The 20476-nt window shown below is 49.0% G+C and overlaps 1 protein-coding gene across 1 annotated transcript in view; it reads left to right on the forward strand.

Annotated features, from left to right (window-relative positions):
- FGF11 (fibroblast growth factor 11) overlaps nt 1–20476 on the forward strand; it is a 433912-nt gene that overhangs the window by 402613 nt on the left and 10823 nt on the right. The window contains exon 4 of the mRNA XM_085637555.1: nt 19930–20128. Within this exon, the coding sequence (XP_085493681.1) occupies nt 19930–20128 (199 nt within the window). The remainder of the gene's footprint in view (nt 1–19929; nt 20129–20476) is intronic.

Consider the following 20476-nt stretch of genomic DNA (forward strand, 5'->3'; position numbering starts at 1 on the left):
CCAGCAGCGAAGGGGACTTCATCCCCGAACCAAGAGCGAGCCAGGAGGCGCTTTTGGAGAGCGGTGGACAAAGGGGCTGTGGCCTGGTATCAGAACTCAGCAATCCTGCTGTGTGGGACTTACTGGAGGTAATAGGAGGGGTAGTTGGCCCCCAAGGACATCCTTGGGGCCAACTACCTCTCCTGTTACCTGCAGTATGTCCCACACAGTGGGATTGCTAAGAGGTCTTCGTGGTCACCCCCCCTTTTCTCCACCACTCTGAAAACGCGCCTCTTTGTGCACTGCTGGTTGGGGGATGAAATCCACTTTACTCGTGAGGGACCTTGAGGGCCAAGAAGCCATCCTGGTACCTCCTGTAAGTCCTACGCAGCGGAATTCCTGAGTGCTGGTTGGAGCCCAGACCCTTTTCTCCACCACTCTGCAAACGCCACTGCTAGTTAAAAAAACATAGAAATTCACTGAAAGGTTACAGGGGTGTAATAGTTAGGCTGACATTTCACTCCTACAAAACCTGAGAAATTCAGCCATTATAGTTAGCTGAGCTAATTATAACTCACGACCCCGCAATGCACTGCTGATGACATCACATATTATATCACTCATGACATGGCCAGTGACATCACAGATTACATCACTGATGACATCTCAAATGACACCACTGATGACATCATCCACATAATCTCTGATGCACACACACACAGCCATAGCATGTATGCATATGTTGTACACACATACTTTTGACGCCTGCTGACCTGTCAAGCTCTGGAGAAGGCGGCGTTCTGAAGTAAAACTCCATGCTGTAGCTGAGAAATAGACAGATTTAATTAGGATTTGTGTTTGAATCTCAGATGTAAACAAGATTGTCACTTAGCGTGAGTCCCTCCAGCAATGGTAGAGGGAAGGTGTAAAATAATGCAATTATCAAACGACTCCTATCAGCTAAAAGCCATCTGCAGCTCTTCCAGGTGAAGGGATTTCTCAGAGGCTTAGCTATCAAGGGTGCAGCTGCATCACTGACCCCAAGCCCCAAGCTGGAAGAGGGTCACTGCACCGGCTGCTGAGCTGTGCACTAGGCTGCTGAGCTGTGCACTGAGCTGCTGCTCTGTGCACTGACACATGCCCGAGCTGGAAGAGGGTTACTGCACCGGCTCCTGAGCTGTGCACTGAGCTGCTGCTCTGTGCACTGACACATGCCCGAGCTGGGAGAGGGTTACTGCACCAGCTGCTGAGCTGTGCACTAGGCTGCTGAGCTGTGCACTGAGCTGCTGCTCTGTGCACTGACACATGCCCGAGCTGGGAGAGAGTTACTGCACCGGCTGCTAAGCTGTGCACTGAGCTGCTGCTCTGTGCACTGACACATGCCCGAGCTGCGAGAGGGTTACTGCACCGGCTGCTGAGCTGTGCACTAAACTGCTGCTGCTGCGGCACTGACTCCAAGGTCCAAGCTAGAAGAGGTTTAATGCACTGGCTGCTGAGCTGTGCACTGAGATGCTGCTGCTGAGGCACTGACCCCATGCCCAAGCTGGGACAGTGTGACTGCACCAGCTGCTGAGCTGTGCACTAAGCTGCTGCTGCTGTGTGCACTGACCCCATGTCCCAAGCTAGTACAGGGTTACTGCACCGGCTGCTGAGCTGTGCACTCAGCCGCTGCTGCTGTGGCACTGACCCCAAACCCGAGCTGGGAGGGGGTTACTGCACCAGCTGCTGAGCTGCGCACTGAGCCGGTGCTGCAGTGGATCTGACCCCATGTCCCGCGCTAAGAGGGGGCAACTCCACCAGCTGCTGAGCTCTTCACTAAGCCGTTGCTGCTGCGACACTGACCCCATGCCTGGAGCTGGAAGAGGGTTACTGCACTGGCTGCTGAGCTGTGCACTGAGCCTGTGCTGCTGCTGTTTGCACTGACCCATGCCCTGAGCTGGAAGAGGGTTACTGCACTGGCTGCTGAGCTGTGCACTGAGCCTCTGCTGCTGCTGTTTGCACTGACCCATGCCCTGAGCTGGGAGAGGGTTACTGCACCGGCTGCTGAGCTGTGCACTGAGCCTCTGCTGTTGCTGTGTGAAGCTGACCCGACGCCCCGAGCTGGGAGAGGGTTACTGCACCAGTTGTTGAGCTGGGGAGGTGGATGGACTGTCTAACTTCCAGGAGCCAGTTTGTGGGGGTTCTGTTTCACTTTTCATTTTCTGTTTGTAGCACAGACACAGTCTTTGTGAAGGCGATGGCTGTCCCGGCAGGTAATAATGTGACCGGCCAGGAGTGGCTCCTCCACGAGGGTGGATGAGCGGCTCCCCACTGCTTTCTCGCAGTGCGAGAAGCAGAAACATAAAATGGTATAGATACCATGTTATCTTTCTGCCTCTCTCCCTGCGAGAAAGCAGAAGAAGGGTTTGGTTGGGGGAGGAGCGGCTAGCCCAATGTTGTGGGTGCTGACTGTTTGGTCGGCCCCAGGGCCGACCAAACCAGTCATGAGCACTCTCCCTTTTTCTTGGAGAAACAGCCTCCCCATAGACATCTGTACGGACGGCATCCTAGCCAATCACAACGCTGCCATTGCAGCGTTGTGATTGGCTTAGGGGAGGAGAAGGAGGCTGCCTGGTTCTGCTTCCTGTGAGCAGAGAGAGAGCACGAAACGCAACAAGGGACCTGAGGCGAAAGTAAGTTCTATTGTTTTTTAATTTTATTAAATTACCCCCCTCCCCCCTGCATGACCCCCTCCCCCGCGACCCGTGATTCATGCCAGCCGCAACTGTGACCAGCCCCAAGTAGGAGTGTCCATCACAAGCACAATAAGAGGGATATTCACAAGGATCTATCGCCGAGTTAACTGCAATTTATTGCAGCCAAACTTCCGATAAACATATTGCCCCAATCACAAGCTGGTGTTAACAGCCCACAGCACCAGTATACCCGCGATAGCAGCCTCAAAAAACATTGCCACAAAGGACCCCCGCAACTATCGCTAATGAGATGCAGAGTAGGCGTTCCCGTGCCAAAAGCCGCGACAACACTACTCCACAACATTCACAACGAACAGCCAGAACCGTGATGAGAACACAAAACAGGCGATAAGGCACTTTAGCAGCAGGAAAATAACACCTGCTCTGACCTGGTGTAAAGTCGGACCACAGCCTGCACCACAAAAGGGAGCATAGCCCAGAGCTACACCTGAAGAACAACAGATGCACCCGGGCAACTGAACATGCAGCCCGGAGGGCCGAAAGGGCAACAACACCCGCCGCCACCACCCCAGGACGCCCCCTACCCAGCACCCCCGACCAAAGAAATGCCACATCAGCTACACCTAAACATGTACAAAATATTCTGCATGATGTCGCACAATCACAACTAGTGACATGCATGTGTTGTCACAAAAATGAGCATCACACATTCACTTTCGAAGCAATAAATGAAACTTTATTAACATGAACACTGAAATGAAATGAAGACACATGGCGGCTCCCCTCGGGACAATCCGTAGGTCACAGCCTGCAAGACAAAAATCATGATGCGAAGGTGTGTCCTGCGCACATCAAAGGACAGAGAGAGAGCGAAGGATAGGGAGAGGGAGAGAGAGAGAGAGATAAGAAGAGAGGGGGAGAGAGGGGGAGAGAGAGAGAGAGAAGAAGAGAGGGGAGAGAAAGAAGAAGAGAGGGGGAGAGAGAGAGAGAAGAAGAGAGTGGAAGAGAGAGAGAGAAAAGAAGAAGAGAGGGGAGAGAGGGAGAGAAGAAGAGAGGGCGAGAGAGAGAGAGAAGAAGAGGGGGAGAAAGAGAGAGAGAAGAAGAGAGGGAGAGAGAGAGAGAGAGAGAGAAGAAGAGAGGGAGAGAGAGAGAGAGAGAAGAAGAGAGGGAGAGAGAGAGAGCTGCCCCTGCGCACCCAGGCCACACTGCTCACCTGCTGCCACTGGTGTGTCTCCATCCACTTGCCAGTATGTATAGCAGTACAACAGGTCACACATCTAAGACAGATCCGTCATCTGAAACAGAGTCCAGATACATGATTGGCACAGTACACACAATAGCACAAGACAACATCGCTTGCCTGTCCATGCACACCCAGGCAGAGGCACCCCAGCCCCTCCGCCACCCATCGGAGCATGCCTGCCCATGCACACCCAGGCCTCACTGCTCACCTTCCGCCACCGGCGTGCAGACAGGAGGTCTCACCATGTGCCGCTGCAAGCCACAACCCCAGGGCCCACGGACATGGCACCCTCCACACCATGCAGCCCAGCTCCGCAGGCCACCAGGTCTCACATTTGAGGCTGGGTCTTAATTACTCCATGGCAGAGGACATACCAGTTCACCCGCCATCATCGCAGGCTGCACATCCGCTCAGCCCAATGGGTGCCACTAACTCTGGGATCCCAGAAGCGACGCCACGTGGCGGTTGGCCCGCACTGCCCGCTGGCTCTGGCCTACACTGCGGTCCAGCAGGGCACACTAAACTTGAGCTGTCCGGACCACCGGGACGGGGCATCATCGCAGGCTGCACACCCGCTCAGCAGCTTAATGTGACGTCGTCTGCCCCTTATGTTGGCGGAGTCACATGGCCAGTGACGCCTGTGCCGGATGGGTGTGGTGTGCGTGCAAACCTGCACTCAGGGAGTGGCTGTGACGTGCTGACAACTAGACCAGTGACCAGCACACCACCAGCGAGTACGCCTGCGACGGGTAGCAATGAGGGCCCCCGCTCGGAGCGTAAGCGGAGTGGTCTGGCCTGTTGAACGCCAGACCAGCGCAGGGCTTACAACAATGGCTCATGGGCTCTGGGCGTGGTTCAGTTCATGTCCGGACATGGAAGTGACTGATGCGGGTGTCCCTGTTGTAGTGTCCACGGCACCGGTACACAATATGCAATGGAACACCCCCTGACTGGCATCCCACAGGATGAGCATCATTGACGCAAGGGAAATCACTGTCCCTCATTCATCCACACATTCATACATGAATGATGAAAGACATAACACAGCAGTGCGTCACTGGATGTTTATTGCACATCCAGTGCAGTTCTGCAGCTGGAGCGGTACAGGGCAATGTCAAGCACACTACACAATATGGGCCCATGGAGGGCCAGCCAGAGTCCATCCGGGGATGAGAAGTACTGCGGAAGAGGAAGGGTACAGTCCTCAGTCTGGTCGCCGTGTCATTGGTCTTCGAACAGGATATGGCAGTCCATGTCGCTGTCCAAGGTGAGTGCATCGGAGTGTGTCAGGGCTCAGTGGAAGGTCATGGGGCCATGTACGGCACCAAGCAGAAACAGGCCAGGTGGCAGAAATGAATGCTAGTGCCTCCCGATTACAAACTCATCCACGTCCTCGTCCCTGGATGTGTGCACTGCAGCACCCACATGCTCTGCCCCACCTGTGGGTGTTGCAGTACCCGCTGAGGCACTGTGTGCCTCTGACACATCAGATGCCGGAGTGGATACGTCTGCCGCACTGTGAGGCAATGGCACACCAGGGGGCGGAGATGTGGATGGTGTGGGGACAGCAGCATTCATCTGTGCCACGCATTGTGGCAGCAATGCCATGATGATGATCTGCAGGGCATGGTAGATCCCAGCTACATTTTGCTGGTGTGCAACGGTTGCTGCCATCCTTTCCACCTCCATCCGCACCATGTCCTCCATGAGCCTCCGCATGTGTGCCAGCTCATGGCTGGTATCGCTGGTGTCCCTATGAGCGGACAGGTGTTCTTCTCTCCGCATCAGGACACCAGCGATGTCAGTCAGGGCTCGTTGGAGACAATGGAGCGGGCCTAGACACCCATGGATGGCGTCCAGTTTGGTAGCCATGAGGTCGAACCCCACCGGCACCTGCTCAGTCATCTCCCTCTGGGCCTCCAGCACACGGCGTTGGAAGGCCGTGTGTTGTTCCTGGGTGTCTTGGGAGACTGCCGGGGCTGTGGGCGGACCTGCTGGGTGGTTTGGGTGGTGGGTGGGGTCTCCTCGATGCAGCTGGTCAGCCCTGATCCTGGAGGTGAGTCGCGGATGATGTCAATGATGTCTAGGAGGGTTGTGCGTCGATACTGGGGTTGTCCTCCTCGTCATCAGTGAAGAGTGGCTGGGACTGCTCTGCAGGGGGTGTTGACGGTGGCCCTGCAATGTGAAAGGGGAGATGGTGTATTGCAATGTGTCCACATGTGTGTAGCCGCATGGTACATGTTGACATTCAGACAGCATGGCATTGTACATTGTGACAGTCTATAGATTTGGGCGAGGACCCAGAGTCATTGAGGGTGTGCACTGTGCTCTGCTTGATTGTGCATGTGTGCCATCGTGGCCATCTCCACCCATCCCCCCAGGACCTGGTGGTCACTCACCCTGTTACGGTTGTGTTGTGTCCTGTCGAGCAGTGTCCGGTCCCCCGACTCCGGCCACAGTATCCACACTGCTGACTGTCGACACCAGCTCCTCAATGTCATCCAGCACGAGCTGTGGCGTTGGGCCCCCACCTCCAGTCTGCATTGCTGCCTTCTGGTTGGCTGCGAGTTTCTCCTTGGTCTTTCGCTTGATGTCATTCCATCGCCTCTTGACCTCGTCCACTGTCCAATTGTGCTCTCCGACGGCATTCACCTTGTCCACGATGTCCCGCCATATTCCAGTTTTGGTGCCCAATGACACGTTGAAGGTGACGAACAGTTGTTGATGGTGTTCCATCACCTCCGTAACTATGATCCTCTTCGCCTGCGAACTGAACTTCATCTTCCTCTTCTTCTTATCCTTGCCCTTCCCTGTACCCGAGGTCCCGGGCTGGTCGTCCGGAGTGCTTGTGGGGTTGCGCTCGTCCTCTGCGCCTGCTCCGGCTGCCTCCATGGTGTGCGGTGTTGGTCACTTTGTGTTTGGATGTTTTTTCTACTTTTATGGTGATTTTTCCCACCTGCCAGGTGTGTGTTGCAGGCCTGGCGCTGCTTATCGCTGATTTCCTCATTACGCTTTGGCCCATCGCAGGTTTTTTTGTGTTGTGGTTTGTGTTTTTATCTCCATCAAGGTGGTTGTATCTGTGGTTTCGGCAGACTATCGCATGGTACCGCCTTGTTGTGAATTCCACGTTGACACAGGGTTATTTTCCCGCGATATGCTGCGATGTGGAAAGCTGCGTTAACATTTTCTGGTGATGTTTAGCACACGTTCTTGTGAATATACCCCTAAGTGTGACACGCTTCCCCTGGCTGTCATCAGCCTTCCTGGATGAGCCAGTCAAGAGGAAGATGAAAGAGCCAAGCCAAGAAACCAATAAATCAGCAATCCCCTGCTAAAACATAGGCATCATTTGCTTTTGAGTAATTAAGCACAATTTTGGAAAAAGAATATGAGAAATGCAAATCTGGCATAAAAAATGCAACCTTCAAATAGTATCTAAAGTTTGGAGATGTAAATAGAAGGATAGGTTTAAGTTGTTTGTTGTACTTTTACGTTAGTGAGATTGTATTATTTACTTTTGCAGTACCTGGTAGGTTTAGGCAAGGTTTGTTGCGGGGTTTTCTCTGTGGAATCTGGCAGGGTAGCGCTTTCTCCTAGGTGTAATATTTTTGCTGCAAAATGTACCTGTTTTTTTCTGCTCTTTTAATAGTATTAGTTTAATTAATTAAAGACTTCCATTTCTTACTTTTTTTACGTTGAATCATATTGATTATTTTGTGTGGTTTCATTTTTTTCACTTTGCTCTTTATTTGGTGAATGCCAGTTAAGATGTGTGTGTGTGTTTCTTGACTATTATTTTTTCAAGTGTGAATTTATATTTTATTTTTAATAATATTCTTACGGTTAATATTTGTTGTATTTATATTATATTATTATTCATTTTAGAATAATTTGGTGTATTTTAATTTTAAATGTATTGCAAGTATATATTGTTTCTTAACATTGGTGTATGTGTCAAGTTCAACTTTTTCATATATTATATTTGTGTTTGGTGAATTTATGTGTTTTTAAAGTCAATGCTTTCATTACTTTTTAATTTATTTTACCTATTTTTTTGTAGTTGATTATGTTGATTTTGTTATTTTTGGTATTTTGTATAAGCTTAATGGTCTGGTCATATTTTGTCTCTCAATATTTTTGTTATGGATTTTTGTGTATTTCTTGTTTGAGTGTAGGATAGCGATATTTTGGTAAACTACATTGTTTGGTCACATTTAGTAATTCCGCTATTGTGGTGTTTAATATTGCCTCATATAACCATCCTCTTGTCTGAGGCCCAGAGGTTTGAAGAGCATCCCTGAAGCACAGGCTAGAAGTGCAGCTTTCCAAGTGTCTGAGATCCAGGGCCTGAATTTACAAGGGGTCGGAGGGCTTCATACTGTATCCCATCACTCTAAATAACTGGTGTTATTGTTGCCAGATTTACAAAAAGATTATAAAAAGATGTGACGCTGAACTGGTCTCACTTGGAGTCAGATTCGCGCCCTGCAGACCCTCACATATGTTAGTGCAAGGAATTAACTCACTGAGCCATGTTCCCAACACTGAGACACATCTCTCTTGCTTGCCTGTTAAAATGATTAGGATGGGTTGCACTTCCTTAGTGTTTGCTAATGGGAAGTGCCATTTTAAAGGATTAGGAAGCATGCCCCCCCCCCCCCCAGAACAGGGAATAACCCAGAAATACCAGGTCCAGTTTCCTGCGTTGTTACTCCTTCTGCTTGCAGCAGGTGGTGAGTGTGTGGGAGGCCTTTCTCTCACCCATGGTGTGGGGGCAGTGGGAGATCTGGGTGGGTTTTACTTTAGGTGGGGGGATTTCTTTTTCTGCCCCCATGCTTCTGTATGTGGGGAGGTGGTGAGTGTGTGGGAGGCCTTTCTCTCACCCATGGTGTGGGGGCAGTGGGAGATCTGGGTGGGTTTTACTTTAGGTGGGGGGATTTCTTTTTCTGCCCCCATGCTTCTGTATGTGGGGAGGTGGTGAGTGTGTGGGAGGCCTTTCTCTGACCCATGGTGCGGGGGCAGTGGGAGATCTGGGTGGGTTTTACTTTAGGTGGGGGGATTTCTTCTTCTGCCCCCATGCTTCTGTAGGTGGGGAGGTGGTGAGTGTGTGGGAGGCCTTTCTCTGACCCATGGTGCGGGGGCACTGGGAGATCAGGGTGGGTTTTACTTCAGGTGGGCGAGTCCTGCTTCTGCCACCATGCTTCTGTATGTGGGGAGGTGGTGAGTGTGTGGGAGGCCTTTCTCTGACCCATGGTGCGGGGGCAGTGGGAGATCTGGGTGGGTTTTACTTTAGGTGGGGGGATTTCTTCTTCTGCCCCCTTGCTTCTGTATGTGGGGAGGTGGTGAGTGTGTGCGAGGCCTTTCTCTGACCCATGGTGCGGGGGCACTGGGAGATCTGGGTGGGTTTTACTTTAGGTGGGGGGATTTCTTCTTCTGCCCCCATGCTTCTGTAGGTGGGGAGGTGGTGAGTGTGTGGGAGGCCTTTCTCTGACCCATGGTGCGGGGGCACTGGGAGATCAGGGTGGGTTTTACTTCAGGTGGGCGAGTCCTGCTTCTGCCACCATGCTTCTGTATGTGGGGAGGTGGTGAGTGTGTGGGAGGCCTTTCTCTGACCCATGGTGCGGGGGCAGTGGGAGATCTGGGTGGGTTTTACTTTAGGTGGGGGGATTTCTTCTTCTGCCCCCTTGCTTCTGTATGTGGGGAGGTGGTGAGTGTGTGCGAGGCCTTTCTCTGACCCATGGTGCGGGGGCACTGGGAGATCAGGGTGGGTTTTACTTTAGGTGGGGGGATTTCTTCTTCTGCCCCCATGCTTCTGTATGTGGGGAGGTGGTGAGTGTGTGGGAGGCCTTTCTCTCACCCATGGTGGGGGGCAGTGGGAGAGATATCTGGGTGGGTTTTACTTTAGGTGGGGGGATTTCTTCTTCTGCCCCCATGCTTCTGTATGTGGTTAGGTGGGAGGGGGCAGGCACAGCAGATCCCTGCAGTCCCCACAGTTTTGTCTGCAAGTCCTTCTCCGTTGTCTCCAGCCCGAGAATTATCGGGTCTGATGTTTGTGGACCCGATACTTCCTGCCCCGGAGACACTGGTAAACTCACAGTTGTCCAGAGTGATATCCGCCTGTGATACCAATCTGAGAGACTGGTAGGCGGGCTCAAAATCTGCAGGCCTCATTCATGAGTTTTTGTTGTAGGGCAGCGCCGCAAGCCTTCCTGCTGCGCTGCCCTACGGCAAAAGACAAGGCCAGGAATGCGCTGTATCTATTAGATACAGCACACTCCTGTCCTTTTCTCCTGCGCTGGTGCACAATGGGATGCCTTGCACCAACGTAAGTACCTTTGCACGATGCGGGGATCATTATTTTTGTGCAGGAAGGGACACCCTCCTGCACAAAAACAAACCTGAGAGACTTTTTTCCTCTTTCTATGAGTGCTGCAGGAAAAACACGAGGAGAAATAAAGATATTTCTCCTCGTTGTGCTTCCAAGTTTTTTGCGCTGCCTCAGAGTTACGATTCCTCATAAATCTAGGGCAGTGTTAAAAAGCCATAAATGTTACTGGGAACGCCCCCAGCACCACCCATTGCACGCCCCTTTAACTCAGAAAACTGCGTTAAGGGGAACTATATTTACAAGGCAGCATTAAGCCAAAAAAGTGGCCTAGTGCTGCCTGGTAAATATGGAGCAGGCTCCTGCGCCACCGGAGCGTCACTAAAAGTGATGCACCAGCGGCGAAAGGGGCTGCAAATAAGCCCCTGCGTTTCTAAAAGTTTGTGTACAATTACTAAGCTGTGCAGCAAGCAACTCATGATAGGGTTAACAGAGAGACGGGAAATGAAAAATATGTTTTAGATGGTTCATGCTAGGAAAAATACGAAGTGTTTACCATTCTCTACAACTGGTTCTAGTAAACTGAAAATCTTACTTTCAGTAAACCCCTCACAAGAAACCTTCCCAGGTTAACTCCCCGCAGTGTTGCACCAATGAAATGGGCGTATGCCCCCTTCCTGCAATGCAGAACGCCATATTTGTCATGAATGACAGTTACAATCGACCAATCGCTGAAAATCTGATGAAGTGCACATTCAACAACAGCTGCTGGGGGAGAGTGACCCCAAAACCTCTCTATATGTAGATGAAAAGCGAGCTGGAAGGCAGCCGAGCCACGTCTGGTGCACCTTAAAGGGGGCAAGAACCAATGTTTGACTCAACAGCTTTCCTCATACTTGGTGAAAGCTTCGGTTTGCTGCCTCCCAAAAGGGGTCTCTCTCAGGTCCAGATTCCAGATCTGGTATTTCACCAATTTAAACAACCCCCGTTAAGAGGTGTAAACTGCTGTTTGCGCGGACTGGAAATACATGTTTTGTGGTCATTACCGCACCCCTCATACTTTCCTCCAAATAATTTGAGAACGTGAAACTTGCCAAATGTTACCGGGAGAAAATGACCGGTAAGTACTGGGACATGAGTATTTGTGTGCTCAATGCACCAAAACACAGGTTATGCCCCATTTTAAAGGGCGCAACGTGTAGCAGGTGATATTTTATGGCACATTTTAAATTCTGATTCCCATGGGATTGGATTTAAAGAGGGCGAAATGATCACATCCCCAACCGAGCTACTCATAATGAGGGTCATAAAATGTTTTTTTACAGCTGTAAGTACATTTCTATTTTCGGTGAACATGCCACAGAATTTCCCCTTTCCTGTGCTGCCACCTGCTGGTTTATGTACGAAGAGCACTTGGTACTTATCCACTGTGATGCAGGTCTTATTCATTACCAGCAGCAAGGAAAGAGGATGCTATATTATGGCCCCCGCACATGCTCTTTTATTATGAGTTAAGGGCTAAATTTGGTTTGCACAGGGATCAGAATTATGAGTTGTGTGATAATTATTACATATTCATAGTTTTCGTTAATACATTCTGGCAGGTGAAAGCTGCCAAAATTCATTGAGGGAAAACACCTTTAAAAGAGCAAAACGTGGAATTCACTATGTCAAAAATGTTTGCACGTGTCATGCCCAATTTCCTTTTGAAAGCTCAGCATATCAGGTCTGTGCCACTGGTTCTGAGTACATCACCCTGGGTTGGTGGTATTTACCACAAGTGATAAATAAGCCACCATATTTTTACAACATTGTAATGAGTGCATCAGAGGAGCTGGATTTTGTCAGGTGCAATAAATCTCACCCCAGTTACCAGGCCAGTGTAACAAAGGGCCAAAGAAACACAGTAGATTGTTACACAGCTCAGTGGCTTAAAGGTGCGTGGCAGGATTTATTGTGTGACCTGTTGGTAAGTTTTGACTCACTTGCCAAATCGATAAAGTTCTAAATTTGAGTTTGCAGAACAAATATATAAAATTATATTTAACCGTTCCCTGAAGGTGCACCTGAATATGTCACACAATATACACCACACAATGCGAGGTGGTAACAGATGACAGGGCCCGACTGGGAATAGCAACCAGCCCTGGCAATTGTGCCCGACCGGCCCTGGGAGTGGGGAGGTGCTAACGAAACGCATCTCTCCAGCTTTTGTTACAGGGCGCCAATACTGCAGAACTGCTGCAAAACCGGCCCCCACTGGCACCAAACTGTCCCCCACCCCTCTGGCCCACCGGTGAAATGCCTGGTGCCCGCTATGGCCAGTCCAGCCCTGACATCATGGTCAGAAGAACCAAGCAGCCTACATGGTATGTACCAGACCCCGGTCATCCACACAACATGTACCAGACCCCGGACACCCACACGGCATTTACCAGACCCCGCTCACCCACATTTCATGTACCAGACCCCGCCCACCCACATTGCATGTACCAAACCCCGCCCACTCACTGCAGCCTTTGAGCACGTGGGCCTCAGGAGTGTCCGTTTTCATCCAAAGCTCTGGTACAGCCAGACACAAACTCTTCAGACCCTAGTCACCATCAGGCGTGTCAGTGAGACATACTAGTGTGTGGTAAAGCAGCCACTGCACAGAAGTCCATCAGCTGCCAGTTCTTACTTTACAAAAGTAAGATCTACAAATAGTCTGCTTGAAGGCACCTCAAAATATAGGGGCATATGTACAAGCCCCTATCACCACTGGAGCATCACTAGTTTTTGGCGCTCTGGTGACGGAATGCCCTGCACCATATTTACAAAGTGGCATTACCCACTTTTTGTGGCTTAATGCTGCTTTGTGAATATGCTACCCTTTCACACAGGTATCGACGTGAAAGGGGCACGCAATGGATGCTGCTTTGGGCGTCGTTAAATAATGGTGATTTGCTGCTTCTATGTGCGCTGCAGAATGCAGCACACATAGAAGTAACAAATCGCCATTATGGATTGTTTATATGCAGGAAGGGACACCTTCCTGCACATGAACAATCATTCTCGGCAACGGACGCACCCTTGCACTATAGTGTGTCTGCGTTGGTGCTAGGCAGCTAAATTTAGCGCCAGTGCTAGGGAACACACAGGGGTGTGCAGTATTCTTATGAATATGGTGCATTCCTGCATTTTGAAACTGTCAGAGCGTGGCGCTGCCAAATTTGGCGGAGCTCCGTGCTCCAACATTTCCTCGTACATATGCCCTTCAATGTCTACAAAGAACCCGGAATTCGAATGGACGTAGTCTTCCAATTCACTCCGCCGTGCATATGAGGTGCCGGCTTATCCATCCCCAGGCACCCTGTAGCCACAAGACCTCCCACCCTGGTCCTAAGTGACACCCAATTTTCTCTTCTTTTGGCGGACACGCACAAGTGCTTCCCGATGATTTTCTCTGCTGACATTTAACCGACTTCACAGTGGGTGTCCGGCATATCCTTCCCCAGGCACCCTTCCACCACAGGACCTCCCACCCTTGGTCCCCAGTGGTACCCGATATCATTTGCATTCGGCGGACCCGCATGAGTGCATTCAGACTGCTTCTACAGACAGTCCACCTACTGCTACGTGGCCCTGAAGAGTCATGGGATATTTCCTGCATGTGACGAAACATGTGTCGGCTGGTCGTTTCTTTGTTTGTCGCTTCATTAAAAATAACATTCTCAGCATTTCACTGGTGTCGACCGCTGATTCGCAAATACCAGACATTGCTACCAGAAAGAATTTTGTTATCCTCATTACGTGTGCCCAGGACTTTTTCTCTCAATTACCAGGGTGGGTTCCACGACCCACACATCCACGGGGGTTACAGGGTAGTTACTAAGCCTGGGCAAAAATTTCGTTCCGTTCGCGGAAATTGCGATAATTTGACATTTTCGCGTTCTGCGGAGAGCGCGAAAATGTCAAAATTTCCGCTTTCCGCAGCTTGCCGATAATTTGTTTCTTGCTCGCGCTGTAAAATAATACATTCTCGCACGCGCGAGATCGCCTTACCTGAATCCCTGCGTTCGCCGACAAGTTTTCTTGATCTGGTCGCGTTCTCCATGAGATGTTGGATTGTTTTTAGCCATTTGCACTGTCTCGCGACAGTTCGCGCCCGCAGTAACGTCATGCGTCGCGCGATCATGTCTTTCTTCTCGCGATCATGCACCGCGAGACAACTCAAAACAAGATGGCCGCGCCCGGGAGCAACCACATGGGTAAGTTGGCGACCCGCAACCATGCAGAAAATCTCGCGAACATGCAGGAAAAAAAATTCCGCATCTTCGCGATATTTCCGCTTGTTTGCGATAATTTTAAACATTTTCGCGATAATTTGCGAAAGTGGATTTCGTAAATTCCGCCCACCCCTAGTAGTTACTCCGACCTGGCAGCACCGTACTTACTCTCCTCCACTCACACATTGCGCATATCAGCTAGAGCGCCAATCTTCCTGTCTTACTAAAAACCCTACATCAATAAAGCGCCACATATAACTACCTAGTTTGGTGAAACTCTTAACAAAAACTGTGCACATAAAACAGATAAGATGACCTGATCAAAAATGACAACAAAACTTTCAATTCTTGCCGTCACTCGCAGCTCCCAGCTACAGCAGTTGCTGCATTCACAAAGATCCCACACTTATTTGGCAGCCCCTTACTCATCCCCCACTGCTGTGACACCATAGTTCCTCCGCCAATCCACGGCTCGGCTGTTAGTCCCTCATACACAGCCCTTATGTACTGAATGATCGCCCCGTCCATCTTACCTCTCGCTTCAGGATCCCTCTGCCCTTTCGCCTTCTCTCAGACTATCCCTCGGCCTCCATCTTGCTGAGGCCTTCTCCTACTCTTTAAGTCTATCCTTCTTGGTAGGTGCAATGTTTGACGCTACTATCCAGGAGCAAAAAAGTAAAATTATAAAAGATGGCAATTTGCATGCACAAAGACGCAGGTCACACTCATGGCGCTATGTTTTAAATGTGAGTGTGAGGGGTGTTCAAGGTCCACAAAAAGTCACACATGTCCTTTCTCATTAGCATTAATGAGACATGACTCATTAAAGCAAGTTACAAATGCTGCAGTGGGAGAGCAGACCTCCAACCTGTCACAGATACTACCAGGCCCCCGGTCTGAGCATAGGTTCCTGGGAGTACTTAAAGGTCCATTGGATCTGCCCCCATGTTCAGCATGTGTATGGGCCGGGCATGTGCTACGTGTTCCTGGACCGCTCTATGCACGGATTTATCCCGGGACCCAATTCGAGAACACAGATAGAACTTGGTTATTTGGAACTTTGGATGTTATGTACATGTTACCTTGAAGCAATTTGGAATGTACTCAACTTTTGTCAGACTCTATGACTCTTGTACATAATGATTAGCCTTGAGAAAGCCCTGGCTCAACTTGTCACATAGGGCGAAACACGTGTCGGCTCTTCCTTGAAAACTGTCTATAAAATAAGTCTAAAGAGTGAAACGGATTTATAAAGCAATAACTGAAAATAAAAGAATTAATTTCACTCAAATCAACTTGGATTACTGTGTTTTGTCTTAAAAAAGGAATCATCCTATTGATTAAAAAAAGACCGCCTTGGAAGAGAGGAACATATGCTTACACCCTTACTCCTATGTGCTACATGTGTACGTTCTACTTAAATTTTTAGCTCAACACCCACTGGCAAAGTCAAAGGCCAACCTACTGGCGTTGCCAATGCTTTTCTTTCTATTGACTTCAATAACTTAGGGCTAGGGTTTCTATTGGGTCTTGGTCCTAAGTTTTCAATTGGTTCTTAGTCATAGGGCTAGGGCTTCTATTAGGTCTTGGATTAAGACAAGGGTTCCGTTTTGTTGTATGTCAGAGGGCCTAGGTCTATTGTTTCTATAAGTTATTATTACAAACAAATGGGGATTTTAGTGACAAAACACATGGATGAAGCAAGAATAGAAGTGAAAGACATGAGTCCCTTTAGACTCTAGGTTGCCCTTTGTTAGCGATTCTTTGAATGGATGCATTATATAGTGCTTTGTGGAAGTAGGCACTGCTTTTAAGCTAATGCCGCCATTTTAAATGCCTTAGCATGGAAATGCTTGCCTTAAAATGTTGACGTTAGTATAGACTGATGAGGGTTTCCATTCTGATATGTTGTGTGCAGGCCGCTGATGGGAGGGGGCCTACATTTCATGCAGAGACACCAACCAATAAGGTGATGGCACCTTGACAAGCAAGGTTGGTTGTCCCCTCTGATCAGCCAAGCTACAGTCCACAGGAAATTCAAAAGAGTGTGCACTTAAGAAAGGTCTGTCTTCACGAGATGACCAGCACCACGACTCAGTTCAGACTGGCGTCTCTTAGCACTGGCGCTCTTGCCTCTTGGCTCACGGCCCTCCATTAAAACCGAGCTATGTCACAAAGATGTCCGCTGCGCTGACTGTGGGTAAACCAACCTTCTTGGCCCTGACAGAATCTAGGTTCCTGGCTTGATTTAGTGGTGTTGATTCTGTGACCCTCATAAAGCTCATATCTTGGCTTCAGTGAATGGTGTTGGTTCTGTGACCAAAATACAAGGTAGTTATGATGGCATGATTGGTTAGTTGTGGTAGGTAGGTACGTACGATAGGTATGGTGGGTTAGGTATGGCCTGGTATGATAGGTATGGTGGGACATGACGGGCCATATTATCAAGAACAGGCGATAACATTATCGCCGCTTTAGCAGCAGGAAACTGACGCTAAAGCGGCGATAAGGGGCTTGATAATATGCCCTAGAGAATTCCAATAGAAGCCCAGATTCTGGTGGGAAGGACATCAAACCTGGGCTTCTATTGGAATTCTCTAGGGCATATTATCAAGCCCCTTATCGCCGCTTTGGCGTCAGCTTCCTGACGCTAAAGCGGCGATAACGTTACGCCCGTTCTTGATAATATGGCCCGACATTTTGGTCTGTAAAATGTCGGTGCTGTTAAGCATTTTCCATACTTCTTGCTTAAAAATCATAGAAATGTTATTGAGAAACACAAACACGTACTTCTGTGACTTTTTAGAACACCTAGTGTGCACACATCTTTATTTTGTGCACAAAAGCAATACATCCAGCATGTTAACATGACAGCAAAGCAAAACTAACGATCAGAGGTGATTAGTGGACAGCACAGTGCATTTGCTTCATGATAGGCCCAGGCATCAAACCAGCAAGCAATGACGACATGAATGCAACTAACATGTTGTTGTGCTAGCAAAGCAAACACACCTTCTCCCATCTCGCCGCCAAGACATGGAACACCCTCCCACTGAGCCTACGACAGACCCAAGGCCTGCTGACCTTCAGGAGGACACTCAAGACCTGGCTGTTCGATCAGTAGCGGCCCCTCCCCCCAGCGCCTTGAGACCCTCACGGGTATGTAGTGCGCTTTACAAATGATTGATTGATTGACACCAAAGAACGTACACTGGGACTCAGCTGCAGCTTACGGGTCCTGTTGCTTTTGCGGTAAGACGAAAATAGTAGTTGATATTAACATGATTAAAATGGCCTTAAAGGAAGAGCTCATCCAAGCACTCGCAAACCACGAATAACATATACAAGCCAATGGCTGAAGAGGGCTGACCCAAAGCCCGCCTTCTGACGTACAAATGACCAGCGCTCTCACAACAAACAGCTCAAGGTGTCTGTCACAAGTTCCTAAAAATGATTGGTGGGAAACATAAATTCAAAAGGTGAGAATTAAAAAGGATCCATTATTTTTGGCTCTTGGGCATTAAATCCTAAAGCAGAATTTGAAGGCGATCTCAGCATCACTGTATTGCATTCAAAAGAAATTAAAAATTGAAAACAAATTGCATGTTCTCTGTTTTTATCAGTGTGTTCCTGTAGTGGTGTTGAGAGGACACGTGTATAGTTTGGAGCGAGGCAGTGGAATGAAGGGGATGTACAGGGCACAATTTAAAATGTATTTTTACACCAAGAGAATAAATAGAGCATCAAGCAGTAAACGACACATTCCCCAGGAGATTAAATAGACACGCTAAGAGAAAAGCATCGATCTGGTGATAGAGTAAATTGAATTTCCTGGGGAAAAGAATTCCTCTTACAATAGATTAAGAAGCGCACCAAGATTAAATGCCTTTCCTTTTAAGAGACAATAGCCCTGAGTTTTAATTGGTTCCCTGCTAGAACAGAGGTCTCGCCACCACTGGCTCATTTCCCAAAGAAGCGACGGGTCAGAAGCATCCACCTTGTCCCCACCTTGCTCCCTTACACCTGCTTGAGCGTAATGAATCTATGTATGTATGTATATGGTATTTCTATAGCGCGAACCTAGCCAAAAGGCAGCCGAGCCGTGTACATTTAGACACACATAAGGTTAATGAGGGATAGGAGACGAGCCTGGGGTGTGCACAGTTAATGCGTTGTGGTGAGGTGCTCATTAATGGGTGTAACACTGAAGATTCATTCTCTAGGAGTGTTTGCACTGTGGGACAGTGTTTCCCAAACTAGGGATCACGACCCACTGGTGGATCGTGAGCCGATTTCTGGTGAGTCAGGATAGTCCAAGCAATAAATAAAGATGACTTTAAATTCTTTATTTATCTGTCACATTTACTGGGCTTCAAAGACAGAGGCCAAATGTCAGGCTATTTCTTCTGACACATTGCTGCTTATGTTTTTTTATGGGGATCGGTGTTTACAAACTCCTCTCCCTTTGCAGTCAGAGAAAGAAAAGCAAAGGGAATTATCTGACAATCTTGCTGGGTACAAGGAGTGTGAAAGGAAAGGCTGTAGAAGGTCATTGTTTGTAACACAACAAAATGTAAATACCTGTAAATTGACTGAAGACATTCAGCAGCGAGGAAAGCAAACATGAAGCCCCTCACTTGTAGGTCTCGCCTGACCCAGCGCATGCGCAGCTCTGGCGAGACTTATTGAGAGGGCTCCAAAAAATGCTACCAGGCCAGCCTAGAGCTACAGTGCATGTATGCGGGCGCGCGCGCCACTTTTACCGCGATTACTTTCACTTTCACGGCCGCTTGATCTTTGATCGCGATCACTTTCGCGGCCGCACGGCCGCTTGGCATAGCCAATAGGTGTTGCTTTTGGGACCTTATAAATATTTAGTTATGCAACTGTTGCATGGCTAAACACTTATAAGGTCCCAAAGGCGAGACCTATTGGCTATGCCAATGCTTGTTTAATTCTGAAGTGTGGTGGAAACAAAGATTTCAATAGGATCAAAACAAATCCAGACACTTTACTTGGTGAGGCACAAATAATAAATATTCACTGAAACCTGATTTCCACACATTATCGTTTGTGCGCAATATAGTTTTATCAGTAAAACTGTGTGTCTGTGCAAATGTAGTGCACATTTCAATGGAAAATATACTGTCTGTAAATGACATTGCGCTACCACACCATGCTAAAACATTACTTGCAATTTGTTCATTACAACTAGGTGTCTCGAAAGTTTGTAGTTTTAAAAATTGGGTTGTGGTTCTAAAAGGTTTGAGAAGCACTGCTCTAAACTGATGAGATGTAGGACATTTTGTAATGAATGTCAACACATTATTCACCCTCACCCCTTCTCCCCAAACGTACTCTGGTCTTCCATCTCAACCAACTGTTCCTTTTCTCCTCCTTTTTCCTCCTTCCTTCCAGGCGCACTTCACTGCTGAGTGCCGCTTCAAGGAGTGTGTCTTCGAAAACTACTATGTGACGTACTCCAGCACGCTGTACCGCCAACGAGAGTCGGGCCGCTGCTGGTACCTCGGCATCAACAAGGAGGGTCAGGCAATGAAGGGCAACCGGGTGAAGAAGAGTAAGGCTGCGGCCCACTTCTTGCCCAAGCTCCTAGAAGGTATCTGAGGACTTCTTCAATATTACTGCTGCCCGCTGGGCTTATCTCTCGATCATGGCATCAAAGTGTCCTTATCACGCACACTTCCGCCAATCATTTCACGAACGTCATATGGGAGTAGTCAGGGGTCGCAGCTGTGACCACTAGCTTGCTCCATGCTACTCCTGGTACTTCCTTTGCAACCCCTGACCTCAGAGGGGATACAAATATACCTCCTATGAGGCCAGCAGTCGCATAAGAAGTGCCAGAAGTAGCAGGGAGCGAGCTAGAGGTCACAGCTGCGACCCCTGACTAGTCCCAATTGACATCAATGATCATTCCTCATCTGGTGTGACGAGCTCCAACGAC

This window comes from Triturus cristatus, chromosome 12 (genome assembly GCF_964204655.1).
Source record: "Triturus cristatus chromosome 12, aTriCri1.1, whole genome shotgun sequence".
Lineage (NCBI taxonomy): Eukaryota > Metazoa > Chordata > Amphibia > Caudata > Salamandridae > Triturus > Triturus cristatus.